The sequence below is a fragment of the Osmerus mordax genome, chromosome 17 (genome assembly GCF_038355195.1).
Source record: "Osmerus mordax isolate fOsmMor3 chromosome 17, fOsmMor3.pri, whole genome shotgun sequence".
Taxonomy (NCBI): Eukaryota; Metazoa; Chordata; class Actinopteri; order Osmeriformes; family Osmeridae; genus Osmerus; species Osmerus mordax.
Window position 1 is genome coordinate 6,705,846 of NC_090066.1, and position 14,815 is coordinate 6,720,660.

The 14,815-nt window shown below is 48.0% G+C and overlaps 1 protein-coding gene across 1 annotated transcript in view; it reads right to left on the reverse strand.

The window, feature by feature from the left end:
• nav3 (neuron navigator 3) overlaps nt 1-14,815 on the reverse strand; it is a 127,768-nt gene that overhangs the window by 80,965 nt on the left and 31,988 nt on the right. Inside the window, 2 exon segments of the mRNA XM_067254993.1 lie at nt 5,752-5,804; nt 6,959-7,076. Coding sequence (XP_067111094.1) covers nt 5,752-5,804; nt 6,959-7,076 — 171 coding nt within the window.

A 14,815-nucleotide genomic window follows, 5' to 3' on the forward strand; every position in this document is an offset into this window, starting at 1 on the left:
TCTCTCCTTATCCCTATTTTTCTCTCTCCATCCTTTCATCATCTCTGCTTCTTCCCACAGACCCCTCACACAGATTATTGATTTCTCCCTGGGTTGTGACTCAGGTGCTGAGACTGATGCCATCCCTCTGTGTGTATCCAGAGACAGAGAGTGACGGACCGGCCGTGAATCAAACTGAGCCGTTGAAGCAGATCACAGGGCTCCGAGCCCGGGGAGAAAGACCATCTGACACGCAACGGGACCGAGAATCCAATATAACGTCTGCTGGCAATCACTGAATATGATGTCACTCCCAGGAAAAATTTGTCTGTTTAGATCGGTCAATGTGTTCGATAATGACATGTGAATTCAAGGGCTGATTGGGGGACGGGGGGACGGACGATTAGTTGTCCTAATAGTCTTGTCTAACTGGGGGGTTCATGTCTTGTAGCATCCCCAGAGAGACTGAGCCTTCTCACCCCTCCTAGCACCGGCAGCCCAAGCCGCCCCAAGGTCAGTTTTCGGGCGGCCACTTGAAACGATTTCCTGCTCCCCCACGCCCGGCTGCGACTCTTTCGCTAATCAACACCCTGCCCCACAAAAGCTGAGCCAACTGTGCTCAGAGGAAGGGAGAGCTAGAGAGAGAGAGAGAGAGAGAGAGAGAGAGAGAGAGAGAGAGAGAGAGAGAGAGAGAGAGGGTGAAAATCGGACTCTGGCACGGGTACCAGTCCAATCACTTCAATGATAGTTTTGTGGTGCCTTTTGAACCTAAACACTCTTGAGTGCTGATTCATCGTTCTCTGTCTTTGAGTCTCCTGAACTGTATGTGCCACAGGCCCTCTCTGTGGCTGCTCCAGTGTGGCGGAGGATGTGCACACAAAGCTCTGAAATAGGTTCAATCTGTTGTGATGCATTTCTGTTTCTCTGGTTTCTCTATAGAAGACAGGGCCATTAATGGTTCTTTTCTGTTTGTGGATTAACAAAGCTTCTTATCGGAATGATTCATAATACGTCAAATGGATTATCATCGTGGTGATGTCATTCTGGAAATGGAACACGACGCAGCATAATTGCCCTCTCTCCGATGAGTCTGCTTTAGAGTTTTGTTATCCACAAAAAAAACAGGTAACTAGGGTTTTGTGAAGCTCATCACAGCATCATGTACCAAAACAGACATAGAATAGAACACCCAAGGGGAATTTCAGCGTTTAGAACTGATGAGTCAAGACAACCAGCAACACACGCTAGCAAACATCCACAAATCTTTTCTCAACTAAGGATTCCCCTCCCCCTCTACTGACTCTTCTTGCGTGTGTTACATACATACGACATGGGTGCTGACAGGCTACAATCACAGCTTTGTCTGTCGTGTCTGGACCTTATCACCCAGGGAGGGGTGCAGGGTCAAGCCCTGACGTCACAAGACCACAGTTTGCATAACCTGGCAACCCGCAGAGTTGCTAGGTGAGAAATGCCTGCAGAGTTTAGCCTCTGACCAGCGTCCTCTAACCATGTGACCTTACAACCTGGAATACCTGCGAGCCGACTTCTCTCAGTCCTCAGACGGAGAGAGGTTTGAGAAGGATGGCCATTTTAGCCACACTCCCAGAGGACTGAAGCTGCAGCTCGTCCCTAACAGGATTGTAATGGTGTCAAGCCCTGTTAGGGCAGTATGGAACCAGCAAAGGAAAGTGGTCACGGAGAGTTTGGAGTTTTTAGGGAATCAAGGTGCCTCAGAAGTGAATTGACTGCCAATAAAAGTGCTAAAGTGTATTTATGGTGCAGAGTGGGAGAGGGACAGGTGGAGAGAGACCGAATGGAGAGAGAGACCGGAGAGAGAAAGAGAGATGAATGAATGCTAGCGGGATGTACAACTTCCGAACAGAGAGAACAGACATAGATCAAAGGTTATTGGTCCCTTCCAGCCCCTTTTTAACAAGTCAGCTTTTGTAGTCTTTAACATGACAGACAGAGCGGCCTCTTTCTAATGGGTGATTAAAAGTGTCCATGTGGGGTACAACTGGGGAACAGAACTTGCCTGTAGGTGTTCCTTCGCTACTTCCGAAATAGACCACTAATAAAAAACATGTAAGGATCGCCCCCATGCCAGAAGATTTGTCTTTCCTGGGCCTGGCTTGGCCACTGAGGAGGAAGGATGAACGTGAGGCCAGCTTGGATATCAGAAACATACTGTTTCAAAACAAAAGTATTTCAACAAAGTCTGGAGAACAAATGCTTGCACATTTCTGTTCACACGGCACACAAGTGGCTCCAGTGCTAAAGGGACTGCTTGGATTAGCAATGTGACAGTACTGGGTTTGAGCATAAAATGTGTAGCTTAACTGCATTGCAGTGGTTTCAAGACACCTAGAAGCACAAGACTACACCAGAGTTCATAACTACATCCACCTGTTGGGGGTGACTTCGGGTGAGATCTAACAGGCAAGTATCTACACTGACACAACTTAACTGCGCCCTGCACCCTTGTTGTCTTAGTTTGCCTGCACCAACTGATCCTCGCTTTAACACTGACTGCTGGAGTCTGCTTATCAAATAAGCAACCTGTGCCAAAAAAAACAAAAAAAAACACGGTCTCCTGGTTCAGACACCATGCAGACTGAGCCAGCATTTCATATCAGGTACATTACCAGTTGGAGACTGCTGACTGCAGCCCGCATTAGCAACGGCGTGTTGAGCAAACGAGGTTGATACTGCGGAGTAGCGAGCACTCCTCGTCTCTGTCGGTGAGACAGATGGGCCGCAGATGATGGAAGAGCGCTTTGTAAGCTCTAACGAACGCGCTGCTTCGCTCGCTCACCCTGGGAGACAGGCGGCTAACTCAGCCCATACCCCGAAGCTTCCAACTATGGAAAAGTTTCGTTTAGGTGCTTCGATGAAATATGCCTAGAGTTTACTAGGCAGTTACCGGACATATAATAGCATATGGCAATCCTAGTAGTCACGGAACTCACATTTGTGTGGAGGATCTCCGTTCAATATGCTTTTAACTATCGAGCTAAAAGTAGGCTTTTCTTGGGTTTCCCTCAACAGCAGTAAGGCGTTTTTGGGGGAATTTCACTCATCTGTCTGTCGAATCACTATGACAAACATGTGCTGTGGTCTTTCTAATGATGTCTTTAATGAGCGCGATTAGTGTTGAGAACCTTTATTTTCCCTCTAAATGAGGCTCTTTTTACTACCCTGGCTGCCTCTGTCTGTTTGAAGAGGGATGGAGGGATGGAGAGAGAGAGAGAAATAGAAAGAGGGAAAGGGAGAGAAAGAGAGAGGAGGGATCTAGAGAGAAAAGCGAGAGTGAGAAAGAGGGGGATAAAGACAGAGACATAAAGATAGATAGTGTGTGTTAGATACAGAGAGATAACTGTTCTATTCAAAGGAGTCAGGCACATATCTAATTCCTTTAGCGGTCCGTACAATTGATGATGCTCCACTGTCAGACCACATTAGATTCAACATGCTGAGATGAGCACAAAGCATGCCGCAGAGTGTGAGAGACATCTGTAAAAGCCCTCGGTAAAATGGAACAGAGCTACAATGTGAACACTTCAGAAGTGTGTTCCCCCCAGGGAGAGACATAATCAGACTGAGGATCTCCACCTCTTTCCTTGTGCTACTCTCTCTCTCTCTCTCTCTCTCTCTCTCTCTCTCTCTCTCTCTCTCTCTCTCTCTCTCTGTCTCTCTGTCTCTCTCTCTGTCTCTCTCTCTCTCATCCCGTGTTTGGCTCAGCTGATGAGCGGTCGTGGTCTTCACCCTCCGAGTTCCTTCATGTGGGCAAGGATGTGGTCCCGACACTCAGAACTCCAAACCCCCTGCACCCCAGTTCCCAGAAACCATGGGGTCCGAACCAGTCAAACAACCAAACAGCCAACATGCCGAACCTCCAACCAACCAACAGACAAACCATTCAATGACCCCAAATACACCCCGCCACAGCCCAGTTCCGTAAACAGGCACGCTTGGAATCCCGGAATCTGACCACTAGGGAATGTCAAGCCACTCCTGGGAGAATCTCCACCATTCCCTCGCATGCATGGAAAGTTCCAGAGTTGTTTTCCCCTCCCTCCCCCCTGGGCCCTGCTCGGTGTGCAGGGGTACCACATCCTTCATCCCACACTTTGGAAGGAAAAAAACTTAGAGGGTCGATTACCGACCTCTAGAACTGGCTGGCTGCTTTATAATAACGCGCCATAATGTTTGATCCAAATTGAGGGGGATTTGAACCTGCGACATCTTGACCTGCAGCCAAATGCTCTTGAGCACTGAGCTGAACCCATCCCCACTGCCTCCAGACCAGCGTTTGGGTCCCATCCAGAAGAGACAGTCCACCATGCATGTTATTGATCGGTGAAGTTTGAAACATGCGGGGGTCAGGGACAGGTCGCAAGGAAGGAACAAATTCCCTGCCACCTCTCTTCTTCCAGGTACAGAACAACTCTCTTAAAAAACAAGACGGACGGAGGGTGTCATTTATCTGCTGAGCTATGGGGTCTAAACAGACTGATGTGAGATATTAAACACCCATGCACGCTGATGGATATCCCTGGTGCGTTCATCGATACATATTGCTACTCCTCTGCCAGACAGACGGAAAAGGGGAACTGACAACCTGACAAGCAATCCACTGTGCTCCATTCAGCGGGCGTGCGACACCTCTCGCACAACATCATGACACTCTGCAGACCTGTCACATCCCCTGCCGGCGCTCTCACCGAGCACCCGCCTGAGGAGCTGCCCATGTGACCCACCACCTCCAGGAACCGTCCTCAAATCCCTGCTGCTCTAGGGGAGCATGCTTACCTTAACGGTTCTGTGCAGGGAGTGTGTGCGGGGCTGTGTGTCTCTGGGGGTGTATGTCTGTCTGCGTGTGCGTGTCTGTGTCAGTCTCTGTGTGTGTCTGTATGTGTGTTTGTATGTGTGTGTAAGTCTCTGTGTGTGTCTGTATGTGTGTTTGTATGTGTGTGTAAGTCTCTGTGTGTGTCTGTATGTGTGTTTGTATGTGTGTGTGTGTGCCTCTATGCGTCTCAAATGTTTCTCCTGCTTCCGTTCATCTATAACCAAGCCACAAGCAGGCGTGTTTCCTCAGAGTAAAGTTTCGTGCCCCTGGTAAGGAGCCTGGCAGGACCTCTGTGGTTGGAGCAGGTGTCGGATCAATGGGATTGGAGTGCCAGAGACAAAGTGCTGACCTCAAACACACACACACACACACACACACACACAGTCTCTGTCAGACAGAGTTTGCAGGCGTGCAGAGCCAAATGGTTGTAGTGCCCACACATTCACAAACACACACACACACATTCACACACACACACACACACCAGCAGCGCTAGATTCTTTAAGATTGAGTGCCAGACCTTTAAGCACTAAGCACCCCTCTGAGTTAATTTAACATGTTCTAACTCTGTTAAGTCACTTTTAATTACATCTGTGAAAGAACAAATACCCAGACAGACCAACACACCCAAACACAAGACAGTTACTGTCAAACTGAGGGCAAATTATCTTCTAATGATGGCAATTTGTGGTGATTCATCTAGTCACATGTATTATTATAATTAGGATCCAAATGTCCCTTTTCTCATCATTAGTGATCTTGAACGTACTGAGAACGGGCTATGAAAAGTTTGTATTTAAATGATAGAATTCCTAAAACATTTACGGTACGGTAACTACCATTCAATGTATGTCACAAATGAACAAAGAAGTCCGGAGACAGTGATATTCATGTATAGTAGAGGGAAGCAGAACACTCACCATCTGTGATTGACTCCTAGGGCTGCCATTGATGTCCTCTACCTTTTCATTTGCTGGAAGAAAGAAAGAGCCAAAAGTGTAAAAGCGTCCGTCAGAAACAGCCTCCTCAGCGCACAGAGACTTTTCACGCACCCTCAAACCAGGGGGGTCAAAGTTGACAGACCCCTGTTAGGGATCGGGGCAGACGCGGCGTGGACCTCAGCTTGTGTGTGTGGGTGAGTGTGTGTATGGAGGAATGCTGTCTGGCCCAGAACTTCGGGGCAGCATAAGTTTGGGAAAGAGAAAAAAAAAACTCCACGCCTGCTAATTCATCAGCTGCTGCTCCAACATTACTGACAGACTGGCTTTGGCCATTGTCTGTTTGAGAGAGCTGGGTAAGGTTTCAATACAGCCCAGGAGGGGGGAAAGGAGAGAGAGAGCAGGGAGGGGGAGAAAGCGAGAGGTTGATATTGTGGAGAGAGGGGAGTAGAGAGAAAGAGGGGTAGATATTGTAGAAACAGGGGTAAAGAGAAAGAGAGAGAAAGAGAGAGAAAGGGACAGGGAGAAGGAAACACAGAGAGAGGAGAGAAAAATAAACACAAGCCACTCTGGGCTTGCTAAAAGACACACATGGGAGACACATGCTTTAATAGAGCATAAATAGTTTACAATCCGTGTGTCCCAGTCTGCCAGGACTGTAGATTTCTCCTGCCATAGACCTTAGCTGGAAATGAAGATAAAGTGTTTGTGTTTTATAGAAGGTTGACATGAAAGCTTTCCCTCTGTCCAAACTGAGGTAAAGTCAAGACTAAAATAATGACTCGTGGATGCAATATCATTGTGTCTGTGTGTGTAAGTGTGTGTGTGTTCGCGGCTGTGACCCACCAGATTGTGCTGTTGTGCAAACTGTATTGTGTACAACTAAATTGAGTGCGATCGTTGAGGGCTATCGTGTCGAATATCGTGGCAAAGTGCCACTGGTTTGAAAGATTTACGCTAAATGCTATACATGTTGATGTGTTTCATGCTAAAGAGGATGAGTGGTTTATGGATTTTCAACTTTGTGGTAGGATGTACTTAGTTGGACCCACTATAACTTTAGAGGTAACATTGTCGCTCATATGTGTGTGTATTTGTGTGTGTATGAGTGTTTGACTGCGTGTATGTCTGTGCGTACGTATGTCAACGTGTGCATGTTTGTGTGTGCATGAGCATGTGTGTGTTTTACCTATAATCTGGATAATCTCAGCAAGCAGCACTCCGTCACCAATGTCCTGCGTGAGGTCCTTGATGAGCCTGGAGCACCCAGACTTGGCCAGGTAGTGGTTCGCCCAGTCTGTGTAGATCTGTGGAGAGGAGGACACAAGGTAAGGACATGGATCTACATAGTGACAGAATTAGAGAGTTAGAGAGTGTGAGAGAGAAAGAGAGAGCAAAAGAACAAGTGCTAAAGAGAAAGAGAGTGTAGAGTTCAAGGGAGAGAGAAGGTTGGAGGGAGAGAGGGAGAGAGACGGTATGCTCTGACTAACGTAAAGACAGGAACCAAAGTTCTTGGCTTGTCCTGTTTGAGGTATGACTCATATTTGTTTTAGTACCCTGGTCAGCGCTATCCTCGACCACACAGAAAAACAAACCGTGCTGGACGCTTCCACAGCCTGGCCCTATCCGGAGGACCCACGGGTTCCCTTCCTCTCAACATAAGTGGCGCAGTGCGCACCAGGAACTCGACCCAAACGCGCCGTCTCCAACACAAACACAAATATTTCGACAAAAGGCCGGGGCTGGGAGCAAGAAAAGCAAGAAGACGACTCGATCTGTTTATGAGGTCACTCTGAGAGACTGGCAAGGATATCGCCCTCCACACAGAGAGCAGAAGGGCCCGTGTACGATCATCTAAAACCTCTTCATCATCCAACAAGTCTCTCAGTGGCAGCCATAATGTTCTCTGTGAGTGATGGACGCCAACAGCTGCAGTGGTTTTCCTGCCGGCTTCAGCTTGAGAAGCACATAGCAGGCCTGCTTTATCTGTGCCTTCCACTACTGTGAGAAACAGCAGTCTCTCGGACCACTCTTTACCTAGAAGTAAAGTCCTGACAAGCTAACAGGAAACATCACCAACCTTCATTGGTGCCTCACAAACCCCGCTCTCATGGAGTAGTCTGGTCCACCCCAGCAGTATTTACACCCAGATCCAGGGCTGTGCCCCCTCTCCCCTTCCCTCCTCCTGAACCTCATCTCTGACTCTGATGGCTGCTTGAAGACCTTCCTCAGTAGGCCCCCAGTCACACACGCCCACCCGCCGCTTTCACGGCCCTGTTACTTCCCCGTGATCCCTGGATTAGCTCAGAGGTTCAGCTTTTTCATATCCCACCTATGTGAGGCCCTGACCAGCGTGAGGGCTTTTCTATAGTGAAATCCGCTCAGAAACGCGAGGGGTTCCTCGAGAGGAGGGTTTCTCTGTGACTTCAAGCGCACCGGCGAAAAAACTAAGAATGGGCTTCACCGGGTTAGTGAAAATCAATTCCTCATCGACAAAGGACATGTTTTGAGGAAGTCTTCGATAAAGAGATGAATAGATATTCTACCCAACGAAAGTGTGGGTTTTAAAGTCTGAGAAAGTCCCTCATAAAACCAAGCATTCCTCATTCTGAAGTTATCCTTTTCTTTGCCTCACACATCACTTTACATAATTGCATTTCTCTCTTTTTGGGGAATCAGACATGTTTTCTTCAAAGAAGCCGGCATTTAGTGCTTGTTGTGGTTTTCTCCTTTGACTTAACCCATGATGAAGACCCATAAAAACAAAAAACAGAAAGTACTCTGTCGTCATAGACACTCAGGGAAGCACAAACACACGCACAGACACACGCACACACACAATTCAAACCACATCTCTTAAGCTCCATTAGGCTTTACCACCCTGTGTGTTTGGCTAGGGTGAGAACACAAACAAATAGCCATTGGCACGGACACACGCACACACACACGAGCCAACACCTTTAGTCACGGCAGCCACATGGCAACCATGACGACAAAGGCCGATGACCGCCGGCAGGTGGCGTCTACCTTGCGTCATCATTTCCTGGTTAATTGCAGTGACAGCGGCCGTCAGCTGGCCCAGGTTAGGGAGCTGGGCTGCCCACCCGACAGACTCTGTCTCTCTCTCAGAGCTTCCTACTGCACAGAGGAGGAAGAGGAGAAGCGGAGGAGGATGAGAGGTCTGTCTGATCCCCTGCACCTCTGCTGCAGCCTCCCTCCCTCCCTCTCCACCCCTACCCTGCCTCTCTGCCACCCTCCCCAAAAAATACAGGGAGAATTAAGTCTGCCGCAATGACAAATTGACTGTGGGAGAGAAAAAGAGAGAGGTAGAAAAAGACACAGAGAGGTAGAAAGAAACAGAGAGGGGGAAAGATGGAGAAAGAGAGTCAGCCTGCCAGGGTATTTCTGGGAAAAGAGGGACCTTTCAATCGGCTCCTTGTCATTCAGCAGCCCAAAAAGAAAGGGATGAAGAAAAGGAGAGGGGAGGGGGGGGGGGGAGAGAGTTACATCTCATTAGCCAGGGGGGGACGGGAAAGTCATTCTAACTGTGATAGTGTGGAATGGGTGCCCAGTGGACTGTTTCAATTAAAAGCACCACAAGCCATTGTTTCAAGCTGAAGAAAATACTCGCTGTGCGACCGCATCTGTCAACTCAAGGAAAACGATTGGATAACTCAGTTAGCGGTTTTCAAGCCAGAGAACAGACCTCTCACTGCCCAGGCATGTGTAAAACCCACACAAGGACCAAACACGCCGTCCAATCAACATTGATATCCACCAGTACGCTAATGATGATTGCATAATAGTGAAATCCATTCTTAAATGTTTGATTGTATGAATCAGTATTTGAAGAGCAGGAGGGCTCTGGGGCTTGAAGTGTGTTCCATTCTGGAGTCTGCTGGCGCAGAGAAAGTGATTACACGACAGTATCCCAATCAGATAATGTCATGCAAGAAACAGAAGGACGTGGCTTCAAGGTTAAGCAGTCTGTTGCAAGGCATTCGCTACACCACTTAAAGAGACCCTTACGAAGTTAGCAACTAATAAAGGTGGATATTTATTTGGACTCTTTCAAGACTATGGTATACTCATACCCAGTACAACTGACTGAGAAAATGCCAGTACTAGCCACTTTTCTTGTCGCTATCGAAACCCACGCATTCTACCCTGTCATGTAAGACTGATGGTAAAACCAGATTCTGTCTTCCACTGTCAAAAGCTGATGTATTCATTAGATCTATTAAAGCCCCTTCAATGGAGCTCTCAGTTGAGCAGGTCATGCGTCACTGTCTGACTTGCTCTTGACTCATTGTTGCTCTTTGACGCTTAGTGCCATTCTTACATTTAGTCATTTAGCAGACGTTCTTATCCAGAGCGACTTACAGTAAGTACAGGGACATTCCCCCGAGGCAAGTAGGGTGAAGTGCCTTGCCCAGGGACATGTCATCTTGCACGGCCGGGAATCGAACTGGCAACCTTCTGATTACAAGCCCGCTTCCCTAACCGCTCAGCCACCTGACTCCCATTAAATGTAAATGTAATGTAAATGTAGTGCCATTCAATCAGCCAAACAACACTGTCGGTCAATGACAAGACTCATGAAAGCACAAGCCCCAAACTTAGAAATGCCAGCCCAAGTGTTTACAGAGAATCTTGACAAGAGTGCTCGCATGCAGCCAGGAATACATGCTAGCACACACAGACCCATCTCTCTCTCTCCCTGTTTCCCTCTCTCCTTCCTTCCCCCCCCCCTCTATTCCGATAGTCCCGCCACCACAACACTCGCACACAACCCCCTCCTGCCCCCCCCAACCCCCATCCCCCCACCCCCCTTCCTCCTCCTCAGCCCTCCGAGACAGTTCAAAGACCCGTCTCCAGTCAGTCACGGACCTAGCGTGTGCGGAGCGTTCTAGGTACCTGTTATGCAGTCAGCACCACCGTCCCGTAAGCATCCACAGCGGGGGGGAGGGGGGGGGGGTTCTCACGCCGACATGATAGTGCCTTGCAGAGAGCAGATGGATCGCTCCCACTGTGTGTGATCACAATGCAGACTCTATAGCTACGCAGGTACTTGTCGAACGTGGTGCAGTGGCGCAGCACCGCCTTTAGGGGGAGTCAGCCACTGAGGAAAGGCAGAGCCTCAGGGTGAGGGGAGATGAGGTAAGTCTGACTGCAGCCACAGAGCCTCAGCCATGGAAAGAAAGACAGTGCACTTGAATGATAAGTGCTGAACAAGGGAAAGACGTGGACGAACACTAAGTCTCCCACTCAACACTCGCAACACACGCGAGAAAGGACGTGACATCACTGTTCGTTTCAAGCCGCTGAGCGTTTAGCCATCTCGTCTGTTGAGCTGCGTGGAGACAGATGCCACACCCACAGACGACCAGGAGAATGACACAGGACCGCACACACATGTCATCACCCAAGTGGTTCATACAGGGACATGTCCTGTGTGGGGATAGGGCCGAAGATGGGAAATGACGCACACACACACACACACATATAAAAACACAGACATAAACACACGCACACACGTACGCACACACACAAACCCCCTCATCCCTCAACAGAAACACAACAGGCCTCCCTGGATGCTTGGATATTGGGTATCTGACCTCAACACCAAGTAGATTTTTGTCTTTGTTTCCTCAGATTTCATGCCATCTTTCCACTCCACAGCTCTCCCCACCACCCACACCAGACAAGTCCGAGACAAATGACATATGGCAATGATTCCATCGTTTGTTAAAAGATTTGAGGGAGTGGGAGGATTGGGGGTTTTGAGGGGGCAAGGTACAAGTGTGCGGCCCCCCAATTCCCCATCCTTTCGAAAAATGATTGATAGCAGAATGTATTATAGCTTGATTAGAGAAACAACTTCTTCCCGGCTAATTAAACAGCCAAGGAGACTTACTTTTTCATTTGATTCAATCAGGGGTACTGTCCACCCAGCTCCAATACATGGTAATTGTATTTGAGGTACAATTCGATTTGAGATTATGCATTGGGATCTCTGGAACTCCTATTCCCAAAATCCTTTGAGAATGGATCCCTGGGATTGTCTGAGTGGGTTAGGGTTACTTAACAGTGAAGGATCTTTTTCATATTCACCTCACACCCATTAGCCAAGAACAACTTGGCACACAGACAATTCCAAGATGAACCTTAAGTGTAATTAAGTTCCACATAAAAACTGCATAAACTTCAAGAGTGATGCGGCAATAAAATCAATGGCTTCCATGATGAGTCAACCTCTGAAGACTGTTCTTTGTCTTTTTGAGGGTCAGACAGCAGAGTTAAAACAGAAACAAAAATAGCGATCAATAACAAAAATTGTAAAAAAATAAAAAAATAAAATCCCCAGCAAAGGCTCTCTTGGTCATTATACCTTCAGACTAGAGGAGAACATTGAAGAAAACCCCTCCAGATCCGTGCATCTGGAAAGCATTTCCACGGTAAACTGGCTGTCTGATGGGCATGACACTGTGTTCTTAGAAACAATCCTGATTTCGGTCAGGGAGAGAGAGAGATCTGAAAGCCTACCTAAGCTGTTCTCTAACACCTGTCAACTTCCCAGGACAGCTTTGTATAAATCTAACAAACACTAGCCCGATGTGAGATATCTACAGATATTTTTTAGACAGTAAATCTGATAAAATAGGATCCTTTTTTTGAGTGTCTAGCAACCTCTGATTTGTTGGTTGGAAAAATGATCCGTCCATTTTAAGTGGCAGTGGGCGTTTGGTTTGATATGCTGGGGTGATTATATTTGGCCAAAGAAACACATTCCTGTAGGAAAGGAGATGGATTTAATTTAAGGTTGATGAAGTTGTCTTGTTTAAACGCATAAGGAAGGCCCTCTCTTTCTCCCTCCTTCCCATTCACACCCCCCCCCCTCTCTCTCCCTCCCTCTCCCTCTCTCTCCCTCCCCTTCTCCCTCTCTCCTTGAAGGGCCTAAATAAGATACAGAGACTACTGTATGTACTCCATGCCAAGAGCATTGATCAACTTACCAAATTCATAAAGTGACAGTAGGACTCCTTTCCCCTCAACTGATTTGTGATTCAAATCTACTTGGCTGAAAGAAAACAAGTCATCATTTCTGAACACACAAGTCTCTATACGCCAGGCCAGTTTGTCAGTTAAGGGGGGAAAAACCTAAGCATGAAATTAAATAATTGCACACTTTGGATAGATACTCCCATATACTGGTCTCAGACCTGTCAATCAAAGGAGCTCCATGCTGAAACCGCTGGGATGGAGGAGGGGTCAGGGAAAGGGGGAGCAGGGAGAGGGGGATCAGTGAGAATGACAGGGCTAAGATCACTCTGCAATTAGGAACAACACTACAGGGGAGTGATGACAACTTTTCCTGGCATCTTTTCTCTGGTTCAGTCGGCCACTAATCCACCCCTCCTCCCAGCAGGATTCCCCATGGGCCAGGGACAAGGTGGCGAGGAAGGAGAGAGCGAGAGGGAGAAAAGAGAGAGAGAGAGGAGAGAAGCACACAGGCGGAAGATGGGCGGAGAAAGGAAGGAAGACAGGGAATGATAGAGACAGAAGGTAAAGGCAGCCCTTGGCACAAACTGACTTGGCTTCAGGGTCTCTTGCCCTCCCTCTCTCCCTCCCTGTTTCCCTCCGTCCTTCTCTTTCTTCCCTCCACGGCTCAATCTCTCCAGCTGCAGCCATGCAACCTTGACCCCCTACAGTACAGAGAGGCCGTCTAAGCTGAGCTGTGCCTCTCTTTCCTTCTGCCAGTCTGCAGCTAGAATCACAAAGCAGAGCTGATGCATGGTAAGATACAGCTAACAGCTATCCGCTAACTGCACCTGAAGGTGGAGGCCAGCTTCCCCTCTTCCTGCTAATGGCTGCTCTGATCTTCTCCTTTGAGAGTTCAGCTGCTCAGCATGGATAATGAAGCAAGGTGGGGTTAGACTGGTGCAGAACCAACGTGGAACATATATAGACATAAACATATATAAACAGGGAGTCAGGTGGCTGAGCGGTGAGGGAATCGGGCTAGTAATCCGAAGGTTGCCAGTTCGATTCCCGGTCATGCCAACTGACGTTGTGTCCTTGGGCAAGGCACTTCACCCTACTTGCCTCGGGGGGAATGTCCCTGTACTTACTGTAAGTCGCTCTGGATAAGAGCGTCTGCTAAATGACTAAATGTAAATAAACATGTACATATACCATGAGGGTAGGACAGGGCACACACACACACATACACAGACACACAATGGTGAGATTTAGTGTATGAATCTTCTGCACGGAGGCACACATGCACACACACACACACACACACTTCACCTCACCATGTTGACCATGGTGTGAGGTAGCGTCTGGCTCGCAGGCCACAGTCTGTGACGTCACCTTGGCAATGCTGCCTCAAAACAAGGTTGGGATGCGGTTAGGGTAACCAGCAAGCCTAGTCTGTTTGTAAACACTGACGGCATCACCTACATTTTTGCCTCAATAACACTCTTAGGTGGGTTAGTGGGACAGCTAACAGCTAATTAGCGTCTGGCTTAGAGTCACTGTGTGGGGCTTCTCAAATCCTTTCTCCAAAATACATAATTATTCTGCCAGCCAGATTCAGACTGTCAGACAGAGATAACACAGACTGCTTGATGACCGTAAAAAAACAGCAAGCAAGAAGAAACCTGGAGCTAACCACTAATTGAAATAGCAGGATAGCAACCTGAGCTGAATTCAAACCCAAAACACCTCAGAGGAGCCCATAGATAACTGTTGTACTTAACTGTTGTAATTAGCCGTTGAGGCTAGCTGGCAGCTTTGTAAGCACAAATCATGTGCTGTACAGTAGCTAGTCCTCTATTACAGTATCTACTCCTATCACTGTGACAGGCCTAATTGTGGGGTCTCCTCTATGCGGTGCGCTGGTGATTTCTACTCCGAGCTTTGTCGGAGTTTGGGCCATGGGCTTTACACAGGCGTTCCGAAGGCTTCCGAGGCGTTCCGTGGCATTCCGAGGCTTCTGAATGACACTCATCTATTCCGGGATCTCTCAGGGCTCTGTAAT